General features: G+C 53.0%; 1 protein-coding gene across 6 annotated transcripts in view; it reads right to left on the minus strand.

Moving 5' to 3' along the window:
• The window catches only part of POC1A (POC1 centriolar protein A), a 98,993-nt gene that overhangs the window by 28,284 nt on the left and 47,472 nt on the right, over nucleotides 1-23,237 (minus strand). For 5 of the 6 annotated variants that reach the window (XM_055413960.2, XM_055413957.2, XM_055413963.2 and 2 more), the window contains 2 exons: nucleotides 15,788-15,856; nucleotides 13,763-13,861 (listed from right to left, as the gene is read on the minus strand). In XM_055413960.2, the coding sequence (XP_055269935.1) occupies nucleotides 13,763-13,861; nucleotides 15,788-15,856 (168 nt within the window). Of the gene's footprint in view, nucleotides 1-13,762; nucleotides 13,862-14,097; nucleotides 14,127-15,770; nucleotides 15,857-23,237 lie in introns of all 6 variants that reach the window. The other variant, XM_088831944.1, reaches the window with a different exon arrangement.

Below are 23,237 nucleotides of genomic sequence, written 5' to 3' on the forward strand. Positions count from 1 at the left end.
GGGATCCACATGCCTGACCCACACCTCCTCACTCAGAACCGGTGCTGTCCAAATGGCAGGACCACAGGCAGCTTGGCCCACTTTCACACCTCACAGTCCCCTCCTGAGACACCCTCTGAGGCAAAGACCATGCTGCCTCAGTCCTCCTGCTGCTGCTGCTGCGTCACTTCAGTCGTGTCCGACTCTGTGCGACCCCATAGACAGAAGCCCACCAGGCTCCCACCTCCCTGGGATTCTCCAGGCAAGAACACTGGAGTGGGTTGCCATTTCCTGTATGGGTCACGGGCCACCCTGGCATGTGGGAGATGTTAAATGCACAACCAGGGAACCCCCATCTCTTCAGTCAGGCCCAAAGCAAAACTGAGGCCCCCACCCCCAGCTATGTCAGCCACTCCTGGGCTCAAAGCCAGACATCTCCTGCTGACTCCCCAGCCATGCTGTCCGAGGGTTTCCAAGTATCTCCCCCTACACAAGAGGGCTGGTTTATGAGGCCAAATGGTTCAAAGGTATGAAGGGAGGGCCTTGGTTATAGGTAGGAAAAGGAAAAGCATTCCAATGTCCAGATATGTCTCCAGGAGCAAAAAGTAGGACTGTCCTACTGAAATGACCCATGAGAGAAGCTGTGGGGAGAAGGAAGTGAGGATGAAACGGGGAGAGAGAGGCTCAACAATTGCAAACGGGTGGCGGCAGCCAGGAAGCAAGCAGATCATCATGCAGGGAGAAAGCTCCTGTGTGCAGGGGAGATCCTGGCTCTCTCCTGGTTCCAAGGGTAGAGGTGACCAATCAGGCCTTTAGGGGCAGAAACCCCCAGGTCATCACACCTGGTATAGCCAGAATCCCACACTGGTAGGCAGCAAGGCAGAGCCCAGGGTCAGGGACACAAATGAGAAGGGAGAGGGCGGGGCAGGCAGTGGGGTCCTCCACGCAGCCCAGGGAAGTGTCAGGAGGAGGCTATGTGTGGAGCATCTGCTGCCAGTCTGCCCAGAGTTCCTGGAGCAGGTACACTTCTGGAGCACTCTGAGAACCAACATCAAGAAGCAGACAATGCTGCTGTGCGGTGCCCAGGGGTGTGACTGACATCTTTGTAGGAGTGCCCTCTGAACACGACCTGCTTCCTGTAGGGCCAGTTTTTTGCTCAGTTCACCTCAGGCTGGGTGCTGAGTCCCTAGGGTTGCTACCTCCTACCATGAGACTGAAAAACCTGCTCTCCACACGACGAACACCTGAACCGAGGCACCCTGGGTGGGAAATCAAGACTTCCAACAAAGCTCAAGCATCAGTGGCAGTTTTTGTTTTTTAAACTGCTCTAATTTTAGACTTAGAGAAAAGTTGCAAAAAAACAGTACAGAAAATTTCCATATATCCCTCCCTCAGTGTTAACATCTTACATAATCATTAGTACAATGGTCACACCAGGAAACGAACACGGAGACAATTCCATTATCCAAACCAAGGAAGGGCTCCACTCAGGCTTCACCACTTTACCTATTAATATTCTTGAATCCTGATGTTCCAGAATCCTATCCAGGATCTCGCATCACATTTAGTTTTTTCTCCTCGGTCTCCTGCAATCTGTCCAGTTCCTCAGCTTTCCCTTGTCTTTCATGACATTGACATTTTAGAAAGATTACTTGGTCAGTTACGTTGTCAAACATCCCTCAGTTTCGGTCTGGCTGATGTTTTCTCACAGCTGGAGTGAGGTTATGCATTTTTGACAAGAGCACCACAAAAGTCATGTGTATGACATCACAGGGCTCATGTGGACAGGTCTTCTGTATGAGCGACACTGACCTCGATCAATGGTGACGCTGACCCCACTGCCAGGTTTCTCCAATGTAAAGCTACGTCTTTCCCTGTGCAGTCAGTCAAGGGGGACTATGGCTTTTTAAAAAGGAACGTGTGGCTGTCATTATGCACTGTGCGTGTCAGCCCAGCTTGCTGATGGCTGCAGCTGCCCAGCAGATGAGAGGCATCTAATGAAGATGAGCAGCACAGCCGACGTCTCTGGAAGACGCCGAAGCTCTCGGTGACAAAGAGGAACAGTAGCAGTTTATTTATAGATCCACTTGAAGACAGCTCATTGTAACTACTGGAGTTGAATGTTTAAAACCTCAGGAACAAAGGCTGGCTATTTTAAACTCTCCTTGCACTTGGTTCAATGGAGAGAGTTAGAGACACCAATCGTCCCCAGGCACCACTCCCATCATTCGGTAATTCATATTTTGTGCAGCTTCTCAGGACGTGAACAAACCCTGTGAGACAGATAGCCAGGACTGGCCCTGCTTGCCCAGCAGAGGCTGTGGGCCTCCAATGAGCCAAAGCCCTCACCCTGGTGCTGCCTAGGGAGGAGCTGAGGGAGGTTGCCTCCTGCCAACCTGGGGTCTCACAGCCCCTCTTTCCTGGAAAATGAAGTTGCACACAGCTGTTGTGAATCAAGATTACAGCACCTCTCTACCTCCCTCCCCCTGCAGGCTGCAAAGGGGGACAGCGCACCCCAGCGGACGCCTGCCCTAGGACAGCTGGCAGTGGCGGGCCCACCTGCGCTGATGCATCTCCAGGAGGGGACAAGGGCTTCCTGGAGCTAAGAGCACACAACTCTCCGTGAGGACAGTGGAGCTCCGAGGCTGGCCTGGCCTGGCCCAACTGCAGCTCTGAGCTAAGAGCACTGAGCCTCTCCACATCTCAGGACCATGCTGGGAAGGGAGACGTGGGGTTTCTCAAAGGCTCCCACATCCTACTTTGAACAAAGAGCACAAAATAACGTGCTTGATACAATGAAGAAAAATGTGAATATGCACTAGGCACCTGATATTAAGGAATTATTCATTTTGTTAGATGTGGTAAGAAAGCTGCAGTTATTTAACCAAAAAGTCTTTATTTAGGGTAAAATAAAATAGCTGGATTAAACAAAAATATTTCAATTTTTTTTTAAAACTGTGGGAGGAGACAAAAAACAAGGTTGGCAAAATGCTGGAGTGAGATAACAGGTACATGGGGGGTTCATTATATTATATTCTACTTTTTGTGCTAGCCTAATAATTTCCACAATACAAAAGTTTTTCTTTTTTGAGGTTAAAAAAGCTTCCAAGTGACAGGAGTGAGTTGTGGAGCCGAAGCCAAGCAAGTGGGACCCCAGGAGGAAGCTGAGGTACAGGATTACTCCCACTCGGGTGTCCTGACACCTTCAAGCACAGGAGGCAAATTTGGCTAAATCTACAAACATCCAGGATAGCCTTTAGCACTGCCATAGAGAAAACCCCAACTGCACCAACAGCGTTCAGTGAACCCTTCAGCAGTGTCCAGAACTTCAAAGAAACTAATTTTAAGATAATCTCCATGGAAACCATCTATTCTGATTTTTTTCCATGGTAACCAATGAGAACATAAACACAAGCATTATTCAACACCCTTATACCACATGGGCCATGCTGCCATCCAATCTGGAAAATATAAGCTGCAAAGGGCTTTTTTCCATTGAAAATGAAAAGGAATGAAATGAAAAGGAAGACTAAAACTTCTAGTCCAAACACGTAGATTCTCCTACCCTCCACAACCCACACCACCCCATGCCACCTAACCCTAAGCTGACAAACCAGGCCAGCAAGTGGTTTCCTTCCTTTAGCCTGGGACCATCAAATGTGCCAAAAGCCAAGAGCCAGAGCCTGCCTCCAGCCTCACACACTCCACCCATGCTGCCCACAGACAGCAGGCATGTGTCCACTGAACTCAGATTTCCTGTTCCAGAGGCATGCTGGGCACCACGTGGATACAGAGGAGAAAGTTAGGCCTGCAAATAACTGACTGCAGCAGAGAGGGGTTAGTCTAGTAAGCAGTGCTCTGGGTGGGCAGAGCAGGAAGAGTTCGCAGCCTTCCTTCTGGGAAGGCTGCGTGGAGGAGGTGCCATCTGGAAAGAGACTGAAAGGATGAACGCAGCTCTGCTAGGGAACCAAGAGGGTGGGGGCCGAAGAACCACAGTCAGATGTAAGCAACTGAGTCTATTTCCACTTGTGGCTCATTCCTTCCATTTTCAGGTTTCTGAGTTTGAAAGCTCCATGGAAAAAGGAAGAAAGGGAGGGAAGGTGTAAAGAAGGCAGGCAGGCAGACTGGCTCTAGATGCCAACGGCCTCAGTTCTTGCCCACCTTTTTGTGCATGGCCTCTGCTGGCTTTCTGTGAAAAGGAGACTTGTCAGCATCGCCTAACCAGGCTGTGAATGCTTATCAGTGCTGTCACCAAAATGGTAGCATCACAGCAGTGGCCCCACAGGTGAAACAAAAACATCCAAGGCATGTGGCCTGTGCCTGCCCAGGATCTTTTAACCTCAGAGTAAAGTGCCACAATGTCAGGAACCCACTGTCCTGTGATTTGGGCTCACATGTGCAACTGTGGGGGCACTAGTGGTAAAGAACCTGCCTGCCAATACAGGAGACACAAGAGACACAGGTTCCATCTCTGTATCGGGAAGATCATTTGGAGGAAGGTATGGCAACCCACTCCTATATTCTTGCCTGGAGAATCCCATGGACAGAGGGGCCTGGTGGGCTACAGTCCATAGGGTCACAAAGAGTTGGAAACAACTGAAGTGACTTAGCACGCACATGCAACTGTGCAATCTCCACTGACCTTGAACCCACGCTTTGGCTGCCAGGGGGAAAGGAAATCCAAAATAGCTCTGAGACCCTTGAAAGAGGTAAGAGAGCTCTCTAAGGTGTGAGCGCATGCCAAGGTTCCTGCATCAGGTATATTCCGACGCACTCAGAGCTGGACACAAGGGCATCCAGGCTTTGTCTGGATTCCAGAGTCAAGTTCACCCATCTTCATGGCATTGTGACTGTGTTAATGCATCTTGCCCTGGATTTCGGAGACTACATCCCTGGTTGGTTTAGTCATTAATAGGCCTTCATTCCTAAGAATTGTGCCTTTTTCCTCTGGATAGGGACCTTGTGAAATGGATGGGAATTTTTCAGTGGCAGGAAACTACCATCGTCCCCTTGAGAAGGCAGTCGGAGAAGGGAATTCAGCTTCTGCCCATTCCACCACCCCATCCTCTGGATGTCACAGCTGTCGGCCATTTTGGGGCTTGTTCCTGCTCTTGCTATCTGCAGGCACTTCCCCAAAAGGCTCTACAAAGAAGACCTCCACCTGGGGGTTTAAATGTTGGGCCACAAGCACCCAGGCCATCTCAAGCTCAGGTGTCAGAGACTCACCCACCGACTTCCCTAAAGGCCCTGCAGGCCCTGGAGGACGCAAGGTGACCTAGGCACCTCCATCTGCAGGGTAAGAGGTGAACACTGAGGACAACGCAGGAGGCAGGTGGTGTGGAGAATGCAGATTCAAGCACTGATGACTGGACTGATGCAGTGGCACTAGGGGCAAGGACAGGAGCCCACAGAGGATGACAGGCTTGGCAGAAGCTCAGAGGGCTGCCTGGGGTCCCACCCTCCCTCTAACTGACTGGTAATACAACCACACATCTGTCTGCTCAGTTGTCAACAGAGCCCAGCAGATTTAAAGAGTGCCTTTAGGTCTAAAGAGACCACAGGGCAACACTGGGATTTCTTCTAACATGCCACAAAGATCAGAATCAACCACACCTCTTTCCAAATTGGGTTGAAGGGGCGCCAATTCTCCAGGTGCCTCTCCGAAGTTGTAGAAACTTCCTAAGATGGACAAAGACTCTCTCCTTCCAGCCGTCTCCCTGCCTAGCATTCCAGGGTCTCAATCTATTGGTTTCCAGCAGCATCAGCATCACCAGAAATGTGTTAGAAATGCAATTCCCTTACTGAATCAGACACTCTGGGGAGGGGACAAGGTGAATTTTAACAAGCCCTCAGGGAAATTCTGATACACACCAAAGTTTGAGAACCACCACAAGAGGCTTGCTGCAGTAAATGTCAAATGTTAAAAGGCTTGTCTCCTCACTACACTGCCAGGAAGCCCAGTAACTTCTCCCAATGCACTTCCACAAAATCGTTCTCCTGCTTGTAAAAAGCGACCCATGCCTTCTGGGAAACATGTACCTGGTAGCAGCCCTGACCCACCTCCCAACCAGTCTGTTGCAGCCTCTGGAAGGAAAAGGAGAGGGTTCCTGCCTGCTTCCCAGAACTGGACCTATCGGGTCGGAGGGAAGGGTACTGGCCTCACGGAGCCCTCTGCTACGTGTATCAGAATCTCCAGGGCTCTTAGACAGTGCACAGTCACGGTACCTATCAGTCACCGTCCAAAGCAGGCAACTTTCTTCAAAAACTGTAGCTTGGGGACTTCCCTGGTGGTACAGTGGATCAAAATCCACCTGCCATTGCAGGAGACATGGGTTTGATCCCTCGTCCAGGAAGATTCCACATGCCACTGAGCAACTTAAAGCCCATGAGACACAACTACTGAGCCTGCGTGCTGCGAGCCCGTGCACGTACAGCCTTTGCTCCACAACCAGAGAAACCATCACAATGAAAAGAACGGAGAGCAGCCCCCACTCACCAAAACCAGAGAAAAGCCCAGGGACAGCAAACACCCAGTGCAGCCCAAAATAAGTTAATAATTATAGTTTGGGGGCTTCCCTGGTGGCTCAGATGGTAAAGAAATCTGTCTGCAGTGTGGGAGACCCTGGGTCAATCTCTGGGTCAGGAGGATCCCCAGGAAAAGGGAATGGCAACCCACTCCAGTATTGTTGCCTAGAAAATTCCATAGACAGAGGAGCCTGGTGGGCTACACTCTGTGGGGTCGCAAAGAGTTAGACATGACTACTGGAAACAAACACTGAGCTTCTTTATTTCTAGGATCCTCTGGCTTCTCAAGGAAACTATGAAACCGGGAGCACTTTCTAGGACTTCCACTCAGGTAAAGGTGGGGGAACATGCAATCCCAGTGTGGAGTGAGGCATCTCGTCTGAGGGCCTGTCACCAGAGTCAGCAAAGGCTGTTGCAGCTGCCCCACCCCACCCCACCCCACCAGACGGTCTTCTGCAGTGAGCCCGCAAAATGGAAAATGCCCGAAGGAGTAATGTAGGCTGGTGGGGAGAAATCAGGATACAGAGACTCCAGATGACCTGCCTGCGGTCACAGAAGAGACGTGCCACATCCGGCCAGGCCTCAGCATTGGCTGGGGACAGGACACGGGCAGTACTGCCAGCCAAGCTCTTAAAGGGACTCCCAGAGCCAGAAGTTTCCAGCATCACCCGCCTCCCCAGTAGGGCTGCCCAAGAATCCCCAGCAGCCACCCTAGAAGAGTGCTGTACTCACCCCAGGAAGCGCCTGGCCAGCCAGGTCTCTGGTTGTCCTATACGGTGCCCGGCCCATCCCAGGTGATCTGCAGATGCCTCTCAGAAGAGGAACCTTGGGGTTTTAGAGTCGGTGATAACAGGGATAGGCAGTGGGAAGTCAACTTTCACCTAAGGTGATGGGCTTGCAGACACCAGAGGCCCCAAGGGGAACTGCCAGGGGTCAACACAAGCGCATACACAGAAGAGTGACAAAGGGTTGTATTTCTAGGGCTGTGTTTCTGAGTCACCAGTCTGTCCTGTGCAGGGCTTGGCTATCTGGCCCGGGGGCTGAGGAAGACAGGATGTTTTTGCCCCTTTAAGAAATGGGGAGAATACCTCTTGCTTGTTTCCAATTAAGAGTCTCTCAGTTTTCCTAAGAGAAAGGCTTGAGACCTAGGGACACAGGCTTCATCAGGGCCTGGGTTGCTCACCAGCAGGTGACCTTAGGGCTCCGATTTCTCCTCTGTGCAGCATCGGAGGTGGGAACAAATTATGCCACAGGAATCACACAGAGATGGCCTATCCACTAAGTCCCAGGAAACAGGAAAACAAAGTCCCCACTGTTTCCAAGTCTGCCCCCAAAGTCCAGACCCTGCCAGGCCCAACAATGGCCAACCAGGCAAGAAGGTGCTGGGAGGGTTGGGGAGGGTCTGCTTTCCTGTGTCTCTCACCAGGCTCTCGATGCCCATGTGCTTGGCACCCTCTGACTGCTTGGGGATCAGACGAGATCGGGCACATTCAGGGTGGCATGGCCTTAGACAACTGCTTGAGGATCTATTGCCAAGAGCCCCCTTTAATAGCTTGGAAAATTCTGAGCCCAAGTTGGCCTCAAGTAGAGAAAGGAGAGGCTCTTCTCTAAGACATGTAAACTTGGGGTTCACATCTGCTCTAATTACTCACAATGCCCCATCTACAGATCCATACTTCTCCTCACTATGAAAAGTGAATGCCAGCCACAAATGTGTGTTCTCACCAAGAGATCCAAGTCTCCCAAGTTCCCGAGCAAGAATGCAAATCTATGAGACAGGTGGAGACGGGCCCCTTCCTTACCTTGATCCGATGACTCCTCAGGCCAGGGCCCTCCATGAGAACCCAGATCTTGAGCAAACGCCACCCATGACTCCCAGATCCTCAGCATGGGACAAGATCTAGTGCCAGGGCTCTCTGGGCCAGGAATCAGAGCCCAAGAACCCTTAAATCAAGCCCACTCTGCAAACAAAATATGTGGGAACTGAAGTAGGGGTACAGGGGGTGTCAGGGGCTCCATGGACCAAAGGAACTAAGAAGAAGAAATGGACCACCCTGAGTGAAGGCTGAGGCCTTGGACCAGATATCCTCGGCTAACCTGGTGTCCTCTTCCTGGGGACAGAAGAGGAGGGCTGAGCCTCAGGGGGTCCTGGGCACTGTGCCCCAAGGAATTGCGGGGGCGAGGGGGAAAGGAGGGCTGCTTCCTCCCACCTCATAGATTTGCTTTTGTGTGTGGGAGCAGAGAGGACTCAGGCTACTCATCAGGATGTATAACTGACGCCTGCGAGAGTCTGGAGCTGCACCAGCCCTCACAGGGACAGTCTGCTGAGCAGAGTCAACCTCAAAGGTGACCTGGTCAGAAGCACCCCACCCCCTGGCCTGCTGTCCCTCACCACAGCAGGGGCAGGGGGCTTGACTAGTTCTGTCAGACAGAGGAAGGAAAAGGAACATTCTAAAAATAGAAAAAATGAAAAAAATAAATAAAAATAGAGCTTGGTGAGCACTTGCCATGTGCTAGGCACGGTTTCAAGTGCCTGCTTGATGAGTAACACGTCATGCAATCTCACAGAGAAGGAGGAGTCAGCATCTTCCCACCTGAGGTGAGTGGAGAAAAGCCCTCAGCCCTAGACATCAAGGTTCTCTGAACTGGAGGGCAGCCAGCTCAGAGAACTCAGGAAGTGGTTTTCCAGTTTTACTGAATTACCTAGAATTTGGCCTTCTTAACCTCCCGCCCCACCCAGCACAACCTTCCTTCCTTCCTAATTGCACAACAGGCTCTCAGATGTTTGGAGGAGAGCAAGAGTAAGACTGTTATCAGATGTTTTCATCCTTGCTATGTTGTTATCAGGATGTTTTCATCCTTGCTATGAAAAACGATTTTAGGATGCTTCTGTGGTTGAGGCAGAAGTCAGCTATAGTGGCTGGGACTTGGAGAGCAGGTGCCAAATCCAAGGTCAGCCAAGACACAGTGGTCAATAGCCTCAGGGACTGAGCAGAAAACACAGGAGGGAGATAGAACCATGAGAATGAGTGAGAGAGGGCGAGGTGACCAGGGTGGAGTAGGAAACAGAGCTCGATATAGCTCCCCAACAATGCCAGTACAAGCCCCTGCCACAGACAGCATGTGGGGACCCCCACAAGCCCCTCTGGAGGCACTCATCTGCTTGAAACTGTCCAACCTTCTTCCATCATGCAGCACGCCACAGGGCAGAACGTGGCGTTTCCTGCCCATTCTCAGCCCAGGGCATGGGTTGCAGTCCTGCCTCTGCAGGCTTCCAAGCAGAGAAAGCTCTTTAGCCACAGTCCCGAGATCCCTTTTCATCACAACTCAGCCAAGAATAGAGGGAAAATGGAACCCATTATTCTCATTCTGAAGGGCTGGGAAATGGCTTTTGCTTTTCAACATGAAATGTGTCTAAAAATAAGCTGTGAATTTCAACCAGAGGTTGAAAATAGCTCCGGCACTGAACAGAGCTCTGTTCACAGTGGGCTCAAGGATGGCCTTCATTCTAAGAGCAAGCGCTGAAGCCACAGCCAGGGCAGGGGTCCAGGCCAGGGGCTGTCACAGGCTCACAGGGCCGCCCCTGCCATGGTCTGCCCCTCTGGCTTCAGACTGCCAAACTCTAACAGGCATGTGGTCCAGAATTCAAGATCCAGCACCTGGCCCAATGTGCTTCTAACATCCCCAAATGCCCAGGGGTGACTCATGTGGCATTTGAATCTGAGACCCAAAGTGTAAACAGGGCTGGGGAGGCGGGGCAGGGAGGCGGACATCAGGATCAAAAGCTCCCTGGCACAGCGGTGGTGCTCAAGGCTCTCTGAGAAGCCAGGCCACCAAATCCTCACCAGGCACTACACCTCAGAGCCAGGGGAAGCCTGCAGGCAGGAAGGGCAAGAACACACTTTAAGTGTAGTAAGGAAAATCAAACTGTTAAAGGTCTTTTTCTGCTGTTTACCATCACCCCTGGAGATTGCAAAGTTTGATAAGCCAAACATTTCTACAAAATGGGCTTGTGTTAGAAAGCCAGACTAAGAGACCTGGGCCACAGTTGCTTGGTTGAAGGAGAGCCCAGATCTGGCCCATCAAGCAGGATCACAGGCTCCAGAGTTAGTGCCATCCCCAAGCTCCTCCCACCCCTACCCACCCCTGCTGCAGAAGCCCCTCTTTTGGGCTCACTCCCAAGGCAGGAGTTATTGCAGTGATTCTCAACCAGGAGCAGTGCTGCTCCCCAGGAGACACCTGGCAATATTTGAAGATATTTCTGACTGTCACAACTAGGGGTAGGGGTGCTACAGGCAAGCCAGTGGGATGCTCCTAAACATCCTACAATGCACAAACAGCCCCCACAGTGAAGATTCATCTGGTCCAAAGGATCAACAGCACCAAGGCAGAGAACCCCTGCGCTGCTGGAAGAATGGTATGTGGACAGAGTTAGGGGGTGGGGGCTCCCTGAGGAGCTGAGACATACTGGTTGACCACAGAATCAGTCACCAGCACTACCTCGGGGCCTGGGAAGCCCGTGGGCAAGAAAGGAAGACTACACTTGTCAGCCTGCCTCCCCACCTCAGGGGAAAACCTAGCCACTGAGCTGCACTATACCAACTAGCTCGCCTCAGTTTGGGAAGATGAAAAAATTCTATGTACAACGGTGGTGATGGTTGCCCAACAGTGTGAATGTACTTAATGCCACTCAACCGTACGCTTAAAAATAAACACAATGGGGGCTTCCCTGGTGGCTCAGTGGTAAAGAATTTGCCTGTTAATGCAGGGAACACAGTTCGATCCCTAGGTCTGGAAGATCCCACATGCCGCAGGACAACTAAGCTCATCCACCACAACTACTGAGCCTGGGCTCTAGAGTCCAGGGGCCGTACCTACTGAAGCCCGCAAGCCTACAGCCTACGCTGCACAACAAGAGAAGTCACTGCAATGAGAAGGCCACACACCGCAACTAGAGAAAGTCCTCCAGAAGCAACAAAGGCCCTATACAGCCAGAAAAAAAAGAAATCTTAAAAAAAAAAAAAAAGCAAAATGGTCCACATGCCACAATGAAGATCAAAGATCCTGCATGCTATAAGATCCACTACAGCCAAATAAATAAATAAAAATACATATACTTTTTAAAAAGTACGCAAAATGATGAATTTTATGTTACATATATATAGCAAAACAAACAAACCCCCCAGCTCTCCTGTTTGACCTGGGAGTCCTGAGATCAGAGTCACCACTGAAAGTGTACACTGGTGGTATGCACGTGTGGACGTGGTATGTCTGGAGGAGGAGCTACACATCAACTCAAGAGTCTCAAAGGGGCCTGTGACAAATGAGGAAAAAAGCCTGAAACAAAGAATGACTTTAGGATTAAAAAGTCAAGTCACTTTCTGGGTTAGCAGAAGTCACCTACATCAGACATGGGATCCTGGGAGCCTGCCTGTGGGGGTGTTCGGGTCCCACTGTGGAAATGGAGGTTAGAGAAGAGTGTTTTACCTAGACCACAGAGCCGGGGTGCAGACTCTAGATCACACACCCCTTTCCTGATTTGAGCCCCACAGGGTGATGCCCACTGGGCAGAGGGCTTGAGGCTAGTTTGGGAACAAATGTTTTTCCTGAGGCCTGCTAATGGTTCAGCCAGCCAGACCCTACCCTGCCTTGTCCTGCTGGCTTTCCCACCCCACACCCTCCATCCTAGATGACCAGGCCCTGCAGTTACGGAAAGCAAGGGTGCCCCACACCCTGTCTCTGGCTCAGACTGAAGGGACATGGGGCAGCTGTCTAAGTTACTTTCCCAAAAGCTACCAGAAAAGGAGCATGAGATTCTCCCCTTGCTGCTGATTACTAACCATTCCCAAGAGACAGATAGCAGACCCCTCTCCTGGGATGGGGAAGATCTTCCAGCCAGCCCTCTACCACCTGCAGTTTCAAGCTTAGTCAGCCCTGCTCAGGGGTCCAGCATGGTGGGCTCCAGGTCTGCACACTGCGGCAGGTGACTAGGCCCCAGGTGTCTCAACTGTGAATGGGAACAATCACTCACAGCATTCGTCGTGACGAGGCCAGGAATACACAGGGCACTACACGCCAAGGCCTCAACAGGGTGTGGGTCACCATAAATACCCAAGAGACAGGAAGCTGTAGGGGAGGCGGGCATGGACCCCAAGGGATCCCAACCCCACAGTCTGGAAAATGCTTTTATAGGTGGAAGACGAAATAGCAGCAAGCAGACCACTGGGCAACCCAGCCACCACTCTCCCAACAAAACCAAAAGCTGAGAACTGGACATTCCTTAGCAAATGTGGAGGGAGAACAAAACCTCTGGGCCAAGGGCAACTCTTGGAAGAAAAGCTTTAAACCCCAACCTGGCATGTTCCTAGAGGGAGTCCCATACATAGGACAGGCCGTGGGCAGGACAGGGCCCTCTGCTGGAGCCAAAGAAAGCCCTGGGATGGACTTAAGAGGCTTCCTGGTTCTATTCTGGGCCAACCTTGACTCGCTGGGGGCCTTGGGCAAGCCGCTTCCTGTTGTTCAGGCCAGCTTCTGCCTGTGGGAGAGGCCACGCTGCCACTAAGGTCCAGGCAGGAGAGATTTAAGAAGCCTGCACCAGAGCTTATAATCTGCGTGGCTCCACCTCCTTGGCATCACTGTTTATTTCAGCCAAAGCTGCAAGTTACCATCTTCAAAGAGTAAGACCATATCGGTTATCTTTTTTACCCCAAATATTTGTTCATAAAATATTGTTAACTATTGAATATTTTAAGTTCAGGAACACTCAACGCCCTTTTACCAACAAAGGTACTAAAAATGGTTTGTGGCTGAGGAACTTCCTTTCCTAAAAAAAATAAAGGAAGTGAGAACAGGGCTGGGGCCCTTCCCATTCGTCCAAGCTGTGGCTTCAGGCCCTGCACCCTCTAGGAATCTGACAGTGCGCCCAAGGCTCAGCACCAGAGAGGTCCTTCCTCTCCTCAGGCCTCAACCAGCCAGTGGCCTAAACCACAGAAACAATCCCCCAGCAGACAACGCGGGGCCTAGGCATCCAGCAGTCTATGCTAACAGCCTCCTCACATCTTGTTTGTTCACTCCAGATTTGAAACAAAGCACCACAAGCACCTAAGAAGTTTCTGGTAAATCATGAGATCTTACCAGGGTCTCTTCCCTGGAACCTGCCTAAGCCTGCAGCGCCCCACTGTCCCTGAGCCCAGTGCTATTGACCATGACCCAGTCCACCAGCCACAGGGCTCAGGATAATGCCTGTCAGGTCACTTACCAGAGTCCCAGAGGAGCTGGCCCGCACGGCCGGGGGCCTCTGCACTCTTAGCACTTCTCCATAATCAATGACGTCAAAGTTACTCTTCCAAACCATCACCTGTCAAGACCGACAAGGACATAGAATCAGGAGGAGAAATACCCCTTACCTGTCCTTCTTCAGAGAAAATGGGCCCAGAGGCTACCACCAAAGTTCTGGGCCAATGGTGGGACTGTGGTCCCCACCTGGCACCCCACTCATCTCCGGACCTGCCCCACCTTCCTAGAGAGCAGACTTTTTGAACAGGCCCCAAGAAGATCAGGCACTCCATCAGGGTGGAGCGTCACCATCACCACTGGGCCTCTGCACTGGCTGCTCCCTGTGCCTGGGGCATCCAGGCTAAATGTCTACCCTAACACCACCTTCTAAGAGAGGCCTTCCCTGGCCCTCTTGCTAGTTTTGATCATAGCTCTCTTCTTCCTTCAAGGCATCAGACTCAGTAATTGTTTAAATCTCTGTCCGCTTTCCCTTGTTTATCACCTATCTCCCCACCAAAACAGAAGTTTTTACGGCGGCGGCCTGGCCAGCCTCACTGTGAGAAGTGGTTCTGATACAGACTCCAGGCCACACAGCTAGGGTTAAGATCCTGGCTACACCCCTTACTGTGTGGCTCTAGGCAAGGGACTCAGTCTCTCTGTGCCCTGGTTTCCTCACCTGTGAAATGGGGATGAATGGTAGTTCCCACCTCACAGGGCTGCTATGAAACTCAGACACTGGCCCAGGGAGAAGTCTGGCCCCAGAGAGAAATGGTTAACACATCCATTAGTCTACATCCCACTGGGAGGATCTTCATGCCCTGAGGTTCCTCCTACAAAAGCTGAGTAAGAGTGCTCCCTGCTGGAGGGTGTCAGCTGCACTCCTCCAGGACCACTTCCAGGATGGCAGGAATTGTGAATTGTGTCCAGCAGTCAACTGAGGCCACAGAAAAACTGCAGTATCCACACAAGATGGAAACTCAACGTCCCGATGCTTCCCCCATTGGGATGTAGCCATAAGCCTGGTTCTGTGGGAAGCTGCTCACCACCCACAGAGCAGCACTGTTCACCACCCGCAGCTGATGGGGATCCAGGGTCTCTCATTGGTCCCCTTTACAAAAAGAACGTCGGCACGCACCCCTTGTTTATAGAGTTCTGTGCACTGCACCAGTCTAACTGTTGAATAACCCTGAGCAGAGGAATGGCTATCAGGAATGTGGAGAGAGAATGTTAAATGCCATTCCCAAAAGGCTCTCAGAGCACACAGTAAGAAGGCAGCCGGGGAGCTGACAGCGGTGGCTGCCGAAGGAGGGCTCAGGGTGGGGGACCCTACTTCCTACCAGGGTGTCTCTTGTGCTTTTACCAGGACTTTACTTATGGTGTGGATTTATTAGCCTCCTTAGTCTTCTAGGCAATGAGCCAGGACTCCACATCCAGGGAAGGTTCAGGAGTCTCCTTTGTCTTCCTCCTGCCTTGTCTGGTCAGCACAGGAACTGGTGCTGGTGTGGGAAGACACCTGCCATCTCGTAGCCCAGCTGTGCCTCCAACCACCCTCGGCTTTACTGACAGACTGAAACGAAATCAGCTAGGGCTGGAGCTCACTAGGAAGCCAGTGGGACTGTCCTGGGTGAAGCCATCAGAGCTGTAAGGCTGGGGAGCAGCGGATGAACATTCTGGGCAACCTACCAGGTCACAGTACCTCAGAACAGCCACTCTTTCCTCCCCAGCTCAGGGAAGTATGCTTTTCTGGCCAAGCAGCACTGCACCAGAACCCGGAGAAAGATTTCCAGTGGGAGGCCTACCAGGTCCCAGACTCTGGGCCAGACCCCAGGGACATGGTGACAAGGCAGGACAGGACCTCTCACACATGTTCTAGCTCTGCAATCGTGGAGCTGGAAAATGCTGTCCCTCCCACAGCACACGAGCAGGCCAGGGAGCAGTGGCTGGCAGACAGTGGAGTGCAGCCTCCAGCCACATCCTAGCTCAGACTCAGCTTCCATTCTTTACTTACTTGTTCATCTGAACCGCCAGAAGCAAAATACTCCCCCGTTCTTGAAAAGGCAACTGTGGTGGCTGGACCCTGTGAGAACAAGCCAAAAAGAACAAAAACCAAAGGTCACTCTAGATCCTCAATGCACAGGAAGAAATCAGAATCTCATGAGTGACAGTGACAGCAGGACTCAGGGAGAACACCTCACCCAGCCCGTGTTCTCCCCAGCTTCAGGCGGAGGAACCGGCAGGTACCAATGCACGAGCATGACCACTGAGGCTCTGTTCCCAGACACCAGTGACAAAGGCTGGGTCATGGGGTCAAGGGCCAGGATGGGCAAGACAGTCTGTGCTGACAGTCCTGCTAGGCCGACACCACTGTCCTCACTTTCCAAGGAGAAGCCAGAGGTCAGAGAGGTGCACTGACTCATCCCAGGTCTTGCACTGGGGCCAGAACTTGGTCCCTTTGACCAGACCATGCCCCACCTCATGTCCCTCTAATGAGTAGTCACTATCCTCATGCTGGGGCCCTGGGAGGAGACCTGACCCTCTGGCTTCTCAGATGCTGAAGGTCCACACAAGTGTCCAAAGGACGATGCCAGGCCTATGCCTGGCTGCGCCCTGAGGGCCAATGAGCACATACAGGCTTGGGGCAGGGGACATGATCTCCTGTAAAGAGCGAGGACTCTTCCTCAAAGGCTTTCAACCCACGGCAGAAAGACACATGCAAGAGTCGGCTCAGCAAGCCACCGCAAACCATTGCTTCCTTCTGGCCAAAATTTAATGTGGTTCTACCTGGCATTCCCCAAGCAAAGCCAGATAAAGGAGGTTCTCTCCTAGAGGACGATGGTGCAGCCACTGTCTACAGCCACCTCAGTTCCTCTAGAGCAGCACAGGGAGCAACAGGAACCCCTGCTGCCCGTGGGAGGGGCCTCTGTCAGTGGGGCCGACACAGCGGTGTTGTCTACACACCTACGGACAACAGGAACACTGGGAAGCAGTTCCACTCTCAGTGCCAGAAAGACCAGACAGGCTGTAGGCTGGAAAGGGACCCAAGGTCACGGAGCAAGGGCAGCTTCAGTCTGCCCCAAGAGAAGGCAGGTTAGACAGAGCTGCAGGAGAACGCACGTCTGCCTGTGTCTCTGGAACCTACCCACAGCTCCTCTTCTCTGAGCTGCCCATAAAGCGGGGTGGTGAAGAAGCAGTACAAGGCTGGCTAACACCAAGTGCTCAGGCTGCCTGGAGCACTCCACTTGCCCTGACGCACTTCATCCTCAGGCGCGGTCTGTATGTTTACCCTTCTGAAGGGTGACATGTCCAAGAGGGGAGGACACGGCTGAGGGTCAGGGATGAAGCCTCCAGTCGTGTCTCTCACTGCCTTCCTGTGCAGGTGGGGCCCCAGGGGCTGGGGTCACAGAACCCAGGAGTCCCGGGCAGCATCCATCAGGACAAAGGAGATCCACTTTCCCTGACGGCAAACAATGTCCACTTGCGTGGGTGAGAAACCACCACCAGGAGCGGTGCACCACGGCTGCAGGCGCGGGGGACGCAGGAGGCGGTGCACGGGGCGGGGCGCAGGAGGCGGTGCAGGGGGCGGGCGCGCAGGCCGAGTACCGCCCAGACAGCCTTACAGGAGGACGGACACCACGGGCTGACAGGACTTAAGGAGGGCAATTTCATCTGACAACTTTACTTGAGTCTTGGAAATCTCTTTACTGTCCCACACTTTCAATATTTTAATGAGTATACAGCTACACTGCTGCTGCTGCTAAGTTGCTTCAGTCGTGTCCGACTCTGTGCGACCCCATAGCCATAGCCGTCCCAGGCAAGAACACTGGAGTGGGTTGCCATTTCCTTCTCCGCGAATACAAAGATAAAATGACAAAACTGTTTTCATTTTAAGGAAAAACAAAAAGGAAAGAGAAAAGGGAAGGAAAATAATACAGAGTGTATCAAAAAGCAGGGCTCTCTGCCTGCCCAGAGCTTGCTGAGGAAGGGTGGGTTTCCAAGAAGTCACAGCAACTAAGGAACCAAATACTTGTGGGTCAGCCTCCTTTCCTGTTGTCACTCAACACCAGATGCCAGGTTGGGGACAAGATGCTGGAGGCCAAGCAGCAGCAGGACCACTGAAGAACGTGACCAGCAGCCCAGTCTGGCAGGGGCATCAGGACCAGAGAGAAGGTGCTGGGAGTCCTCCAGGCAAGAAGAGCTAGAGCTATCCCCAGGGTCCAGGTCCCAGGAAATGCCAGGGAGGGTTCAAGCGACAAGGGTGCTCTGAGGACCCCTCAAGGGGGAGGCCCATGGGCCTCCCCAACGGTGCCCAAGAGGATGGCATGCCAGGTCCCTCGGTGTTCCTTCCACAAAGGCTCCCACTTTTCTACCCGGGGTGCACAAAACAGTCCAGGGCACGCGAATCGCAGCCCGAAGGACGGCTGCCCCTGGGCTCTGCTGTGGGCCAGAGTCATCATGGACCGCAACGCAGGTGCAAGCTCTCCGCTGCCGATGATCCTCATGCCAAGCATCGGTAAGTCTTTGGAGACCCAGACTACCCAAATCTTTCTTGGTTTTCGGTAAATTCGTTTAAGGCTACAAATCTGCCTCTGACTGCTACTGAGCACACACCGCCTTCGATCTTAGATCCCCAAAGCTTCCATCATGCAGTATTGTCCTGTCCTTCATCTCCCAGTGTCCTGTCTCACTGGGACTCTCTGAAGCCCAGCAGTTACTGAGGAGTGCACTCTAGTTTCCAAACCCTGGGGGCTGGGGAGTATCTCTCACCCCCGGCAGGGACCCGGCATGATGTGTGTTCTCTGAGACTGTCGTGCCTTCACAGTAACTGGCTCCTTTCAGTCAATTAGTCACTCCTGAAACATTCATTCACTGGCTCAGGGCAGGCATGTTGCCAAGTTGTTTCTTCCCAAAGGCAAGGCCCAGGGCCTCTCCAGTGCTTCCTGAGCGGCAGCTCTAGCTGGGGCCCTGGCAGTGTGGATCCAACCTGTCCCCCAGTCACTGGGGGTGCCCATCTGGGGGCCAGGTCCACTGGCAGGGATGCTGCATAGGCTCAACCAGCTCCTTCCCCGCTCCCTCCCCGGATCTGGCCAGTGCCTTTTCTGAGATGATCACCGGGAGCACTGGATGCAGCCAGGCCCCCCACCTCCCTCTCCCCACTGACCCAGCCTCTTGTGACCCTTGAGCTTGGCTGGACTCGCACCCGGTCATTTCACCACACATTGCCTCTGCCTGGACAACCTCTAGATCCAAGGGACCCGCACTGGCTAGTTCCTTCACACTCACACAGCAAAGCGTCAATGGCGGGGGTGGGGAGGCAAAACAAAGGATGCCATAGCGTTTAGATCCCACAGCTCTGATGACCCTCACCCCGCAGCCCCTGCAGCAGGTCCAGACCTCTCCGCTCTCCTCACCTTCCAGCCTGAGGCCCTGCACATCTGAACCCTGGCTACTGTGTCCACAACAGTTACAGTGGCAAAGGCCGAGCCAGGCACCCCCATCACCACGACCCAAGTGTTTTGATGTTTTTCATTGGCTTCCAGCAAACACAATGGAATGTCATGCCACATGCCCCACGTCAGAGATAGAAGCATGGCCATCAAACACATACACGGAGATCAAGGGGGCCTCTGGCGTGGGTGCTTGACTCTGACCCCTGTGCTCAGACAGAGACACCGTAACCCAGCCCACCAGGCTGTGTCTTCCACAAAACCCTGAATGGGAGGTTCTACACTGGCTCGCTCAACCTGCTGTGGCCTGGTGGATGTCCCTTTAGGGAGCCCCATGGACACGGAACAGGCCCCTAGCTCCTAGGCTGCTCCTGACCTTAGCCAAGGACACCTGTTCCCAGCCCTTAACCCGGGCTGCCAGCAGGGAACAGAGGATCAGGCTGAACTCCTGGTAACTTCAGCTGGAGCACATGAACTATTCTCCTCCCTCTTATGTTCCCTCACCTCTTGCAGGAGGTGCCCAGCCATTGAAGCCAGAGCTAAGCCTCTCAAGCAGCAAAGCGAGTCCCCCAAATTAACTGACTACATAAGAACTGCAGGGCACAAAGAAATGAGGCAGGAGGGGCCTGTTCTGAGAATCTCCTTCCACCTGGGTCAGCCGGGGGATGGCCCACATGCACAGGCACTCTGTCCTGCTGCTGTGTCTCCTCCTGGAAGGTGAGCCCCCCTTAATGCCACTTCCCCAGCTATAGTCCAGGCCCCAGCAAGGCACTAGCTGCCAGTGGCAGCAGCTGACCCATTCTCAGCAACTGAGCTCAGCCCCTGGCATAGACAGACAGCTGTCCCAGTTTGGGGTTCTGGGCCCTGGGTGATGGGTGCTCACCCCACCGAGGGCCAGCTGTGGTGTGGGGAACCACGGGCCTGCTGGTCCCTGTGTGGTTCCATCACTCCACAGAGACACGAACTCCAACTGCACAGCCACAAGCACCATATTTAACTCCCCACCCACGCCCCACCTACCATCCGCTCCCAAATAGCTCTGGGGACGAAAACCAAATGAGCATGGCTTGAGATTATGTTTCGGAAAATACAGAAAAATAAATCTGTATTTCTAGCACACCGTCCCCACGTTTGCCACACAGAACTCTGCAGGGGGCGAGGGGGAGACCTTGCTCAGGGCAGTTGGTGGGAAAGCTCTCTCCACTGTGAAGTGAGGGGTGCAGTGGGATGAGGAGGCTCCCATGCAGTGACAACCTGAAGTCTGTACTGGCTCCAGCAAGAAGCAGGGACTCCCTTCCCTCCTGCCTAAGTGTCCTGGTCTAGGCGGATCCCCAAGGGCAAGACTTTCCAGAGCCTCAGAGAGGGCACTGTCCTCCACAGACAGCCCGGTGCCATCAGATACCAGGCTGTCCTCCAGGGGTCAGGCCCTGGAAGAGACCCGATTAAAGAAGGGCCATGCAAGTAGACCTGGAGACCAAAACAGCAGTAGGCCAAACCACTCAGGGCAGCTGGTGGGACAAGGACTTTTGGGTCAGGGAATCACTGTACCCCACCCACTGGGGAATGGATTTTAGGAGTTGTGGACAAAAGTCAAGTCAGAGTGAGAGGACATTATGGAGCGGATGAGAACAACCCTAAGCAAAATAAGAAGGCAGACAAACCCTACAGAGATTCTGGGGGTGAATGGGAAGAAGGGAAATGGACATGCCCCATCCAAGACGGGAAAGGGCTGATGGCAGTGGTCCTGATCCACTCATCACAGGGGTTGTCATCAGAGCCCCCTACCATGTACTCAGTTTTCTAACAAACACTGTCCGCCCATGGTGCCAGGACCACGCCCATAAAAGAAACTGTAAACTGCCTGTTAAAGAGCTCTCACCGAGGGACTTCCCTGGTGGTCCAGTGGCTAAGACTTGTGCTCCCAATACAGGGGGCCTGGATTCGATTCCTGGTCAGCGAACTAGATCCCACACACCACAACTAAAGATCCCAAGTGTCACAACTAAGACCCAGCACAGCAAAATAAATAAATAAATATTTTAGAAAAAAGAGCTCTCACCTAGAACAGCATGGGGTCATTTTCCAAGAGCTGCACAGAAAGGGACTGACCCCTGTGAGGACCTACTGTGTCTGGTGCTGAGCAACACAGACATCCTCTCCCATTATGACAGGTCCCGGCGTCGTTCTTACAGAGGAGGAAAGGCTGGCAAAGGCAAGGTCTTGACCACTGTCAAAGGGTAAGAGATGGTGCCAGAATGGTTTGATCCCAACACCCAAGCCCTTTCCTCTCTTCTGTGGACCCCAAAAACTCATGCTTTTCTGGCTGAACAAGATGAGAGAGTGCCCAGAGTCTTTCCTAAACCAGAAACAGGTGGGTATAAGCGGTGCAGTCCTGGAAATACTGGGGTGGTTCCTTAGAAAGCTGGGCATCAGACAACGCTGTGAACGCTCCCCAATAAAATATATCAGATATTTGGCCTCGGTCACAGCAGCTGGCAAAGGTGACCATGAGGGCTCCTTTCTACCAGATCACTGAGAGAGAAATTGCCCGTATCCCCAGGGGAGAAGGAGGGCAGTGGCCTGTACCCAGATTGGCAGTGCCTCCCGACTCTGTCCACTCTCCACCTGAATGGCAGACTCACGTGGAGGCAGAGGGCTACCCCAACTCTCAGTCCCAAAAGGCTCCTCGGCCCACCCCACACTCCTGCCCTGGCAAAGGGCACTGTCTGCCCAGCTGGAGTTTGCCGACCTGCTGCCATCAAGCAGCAAGGCTACCAAAAGGCAGGGGCCCACTTGGGCTGGAGCCAGCAATGGGCTTCCCAACTCTCTGGCCTGTTCCCCAAATCACTTGCAGACACTCACCCCAAAGAAGTCTCTCAAGAGCCACAAGAGCTCCAGTAGCAGCCAAGGAGCCGTTTCAGGGGTACAGCATGTGTGATGCAAGCTCCCACAAGGCAGGAGACTCGCTCAGTCACCAGTCGCACCCCCGAATGGCCCTTTGTGGCTCAGAATCCCAAAGCTGGGACTGCAGGGGGAAAGCCCCAGAATCCTTTAGGCTTACAACAAACTAGTAACTCATGTCTGCCCCCAAAACCCACAAGTCAGCCGGCCCCTCATGGGCCAATGGAACTGTGGCCAGTCACACACCAGAGAACCACCAAACTGCCAGCAGGGTCAGACCCCTGGGGCACCAGCTGCCCTTGGTGCTGCACGCAGGCCCAGACCAGGAGACCCAGGCCACTTCAGGTGATCCCGATCTTAGCTTTGTGCTTGGCATGTGGCCATCCTGGTGCTCCTGTGCCTTCAGGAGACAGCAGATTCCTGGTCTCAACCCAGGGCAAGAGAGCTTCTGCACAATAGCTCTGCCTCCTCGACCCTTCCTTCTCCACTCTGACCCTTCCTTGCTCTTCCATTAGAGGTGGCTCAGGCCGGCCCTCTCGCAGGACACAGAGACACTTCCTTGGCACACACAGAGCCCCCTCTCTTGGTCAGGGCCTGGTTCACCCCAGCACCAGCCCCCTGCGGCTGGCTCCTCTCAGCTGGCCTCTGACCCCCGGCCTGCACTGTACCTGCTCACAGGTGTGGAACTGGAGGCCCAAGGGGGTTGCTGCTCCATGGAGCAGAATAACTCAACAGCCCTCCCTCTAAAGCTCCCTCAGGGCTCTGCCTGAGGGCGATCACAAGGAAGTCCTCAAGTCCAAACCAAAGCTTCAAGGGGATCCCTCTCCCACTGACCAGAATGCTGTCATCCAACAGTGAGGCTGGAACACAAGAAGCCATGAGGCCCACTGGCCTCCTACACAGACCAGTGATCTATTACTAAGAACAAGAGTGAGATTACCACTCAACTTCTAACAGTCATACATATGGGGTCAGTGGGTGTGGTGGAAACTGTAGATGTGGTTAATTGTCCCCGTTCGACAACCCTAAGCCACCTAGACTATTCTCTGGGCCTCAGTTACCCCACCAGGACTCAAAGGTGCTTTCAGATCTGCCAACTACTCCATAGGACAG

The sequence above is a fragment of the Moschus berezovskii genome, chromosome 24, assembly GCF_049115385.1.
Source record: "Moschus berezovskii isolate FMDL1 chromosome 24, NW_MosBer_1.0, whole genome shotgun sequence".
NCBI classification, from domain to species: Eukaryota; Metazoa; Chordata; class Mammalia; order Artiodactyla; family Moschidae; genus Moschus; species Moschus berezovskii.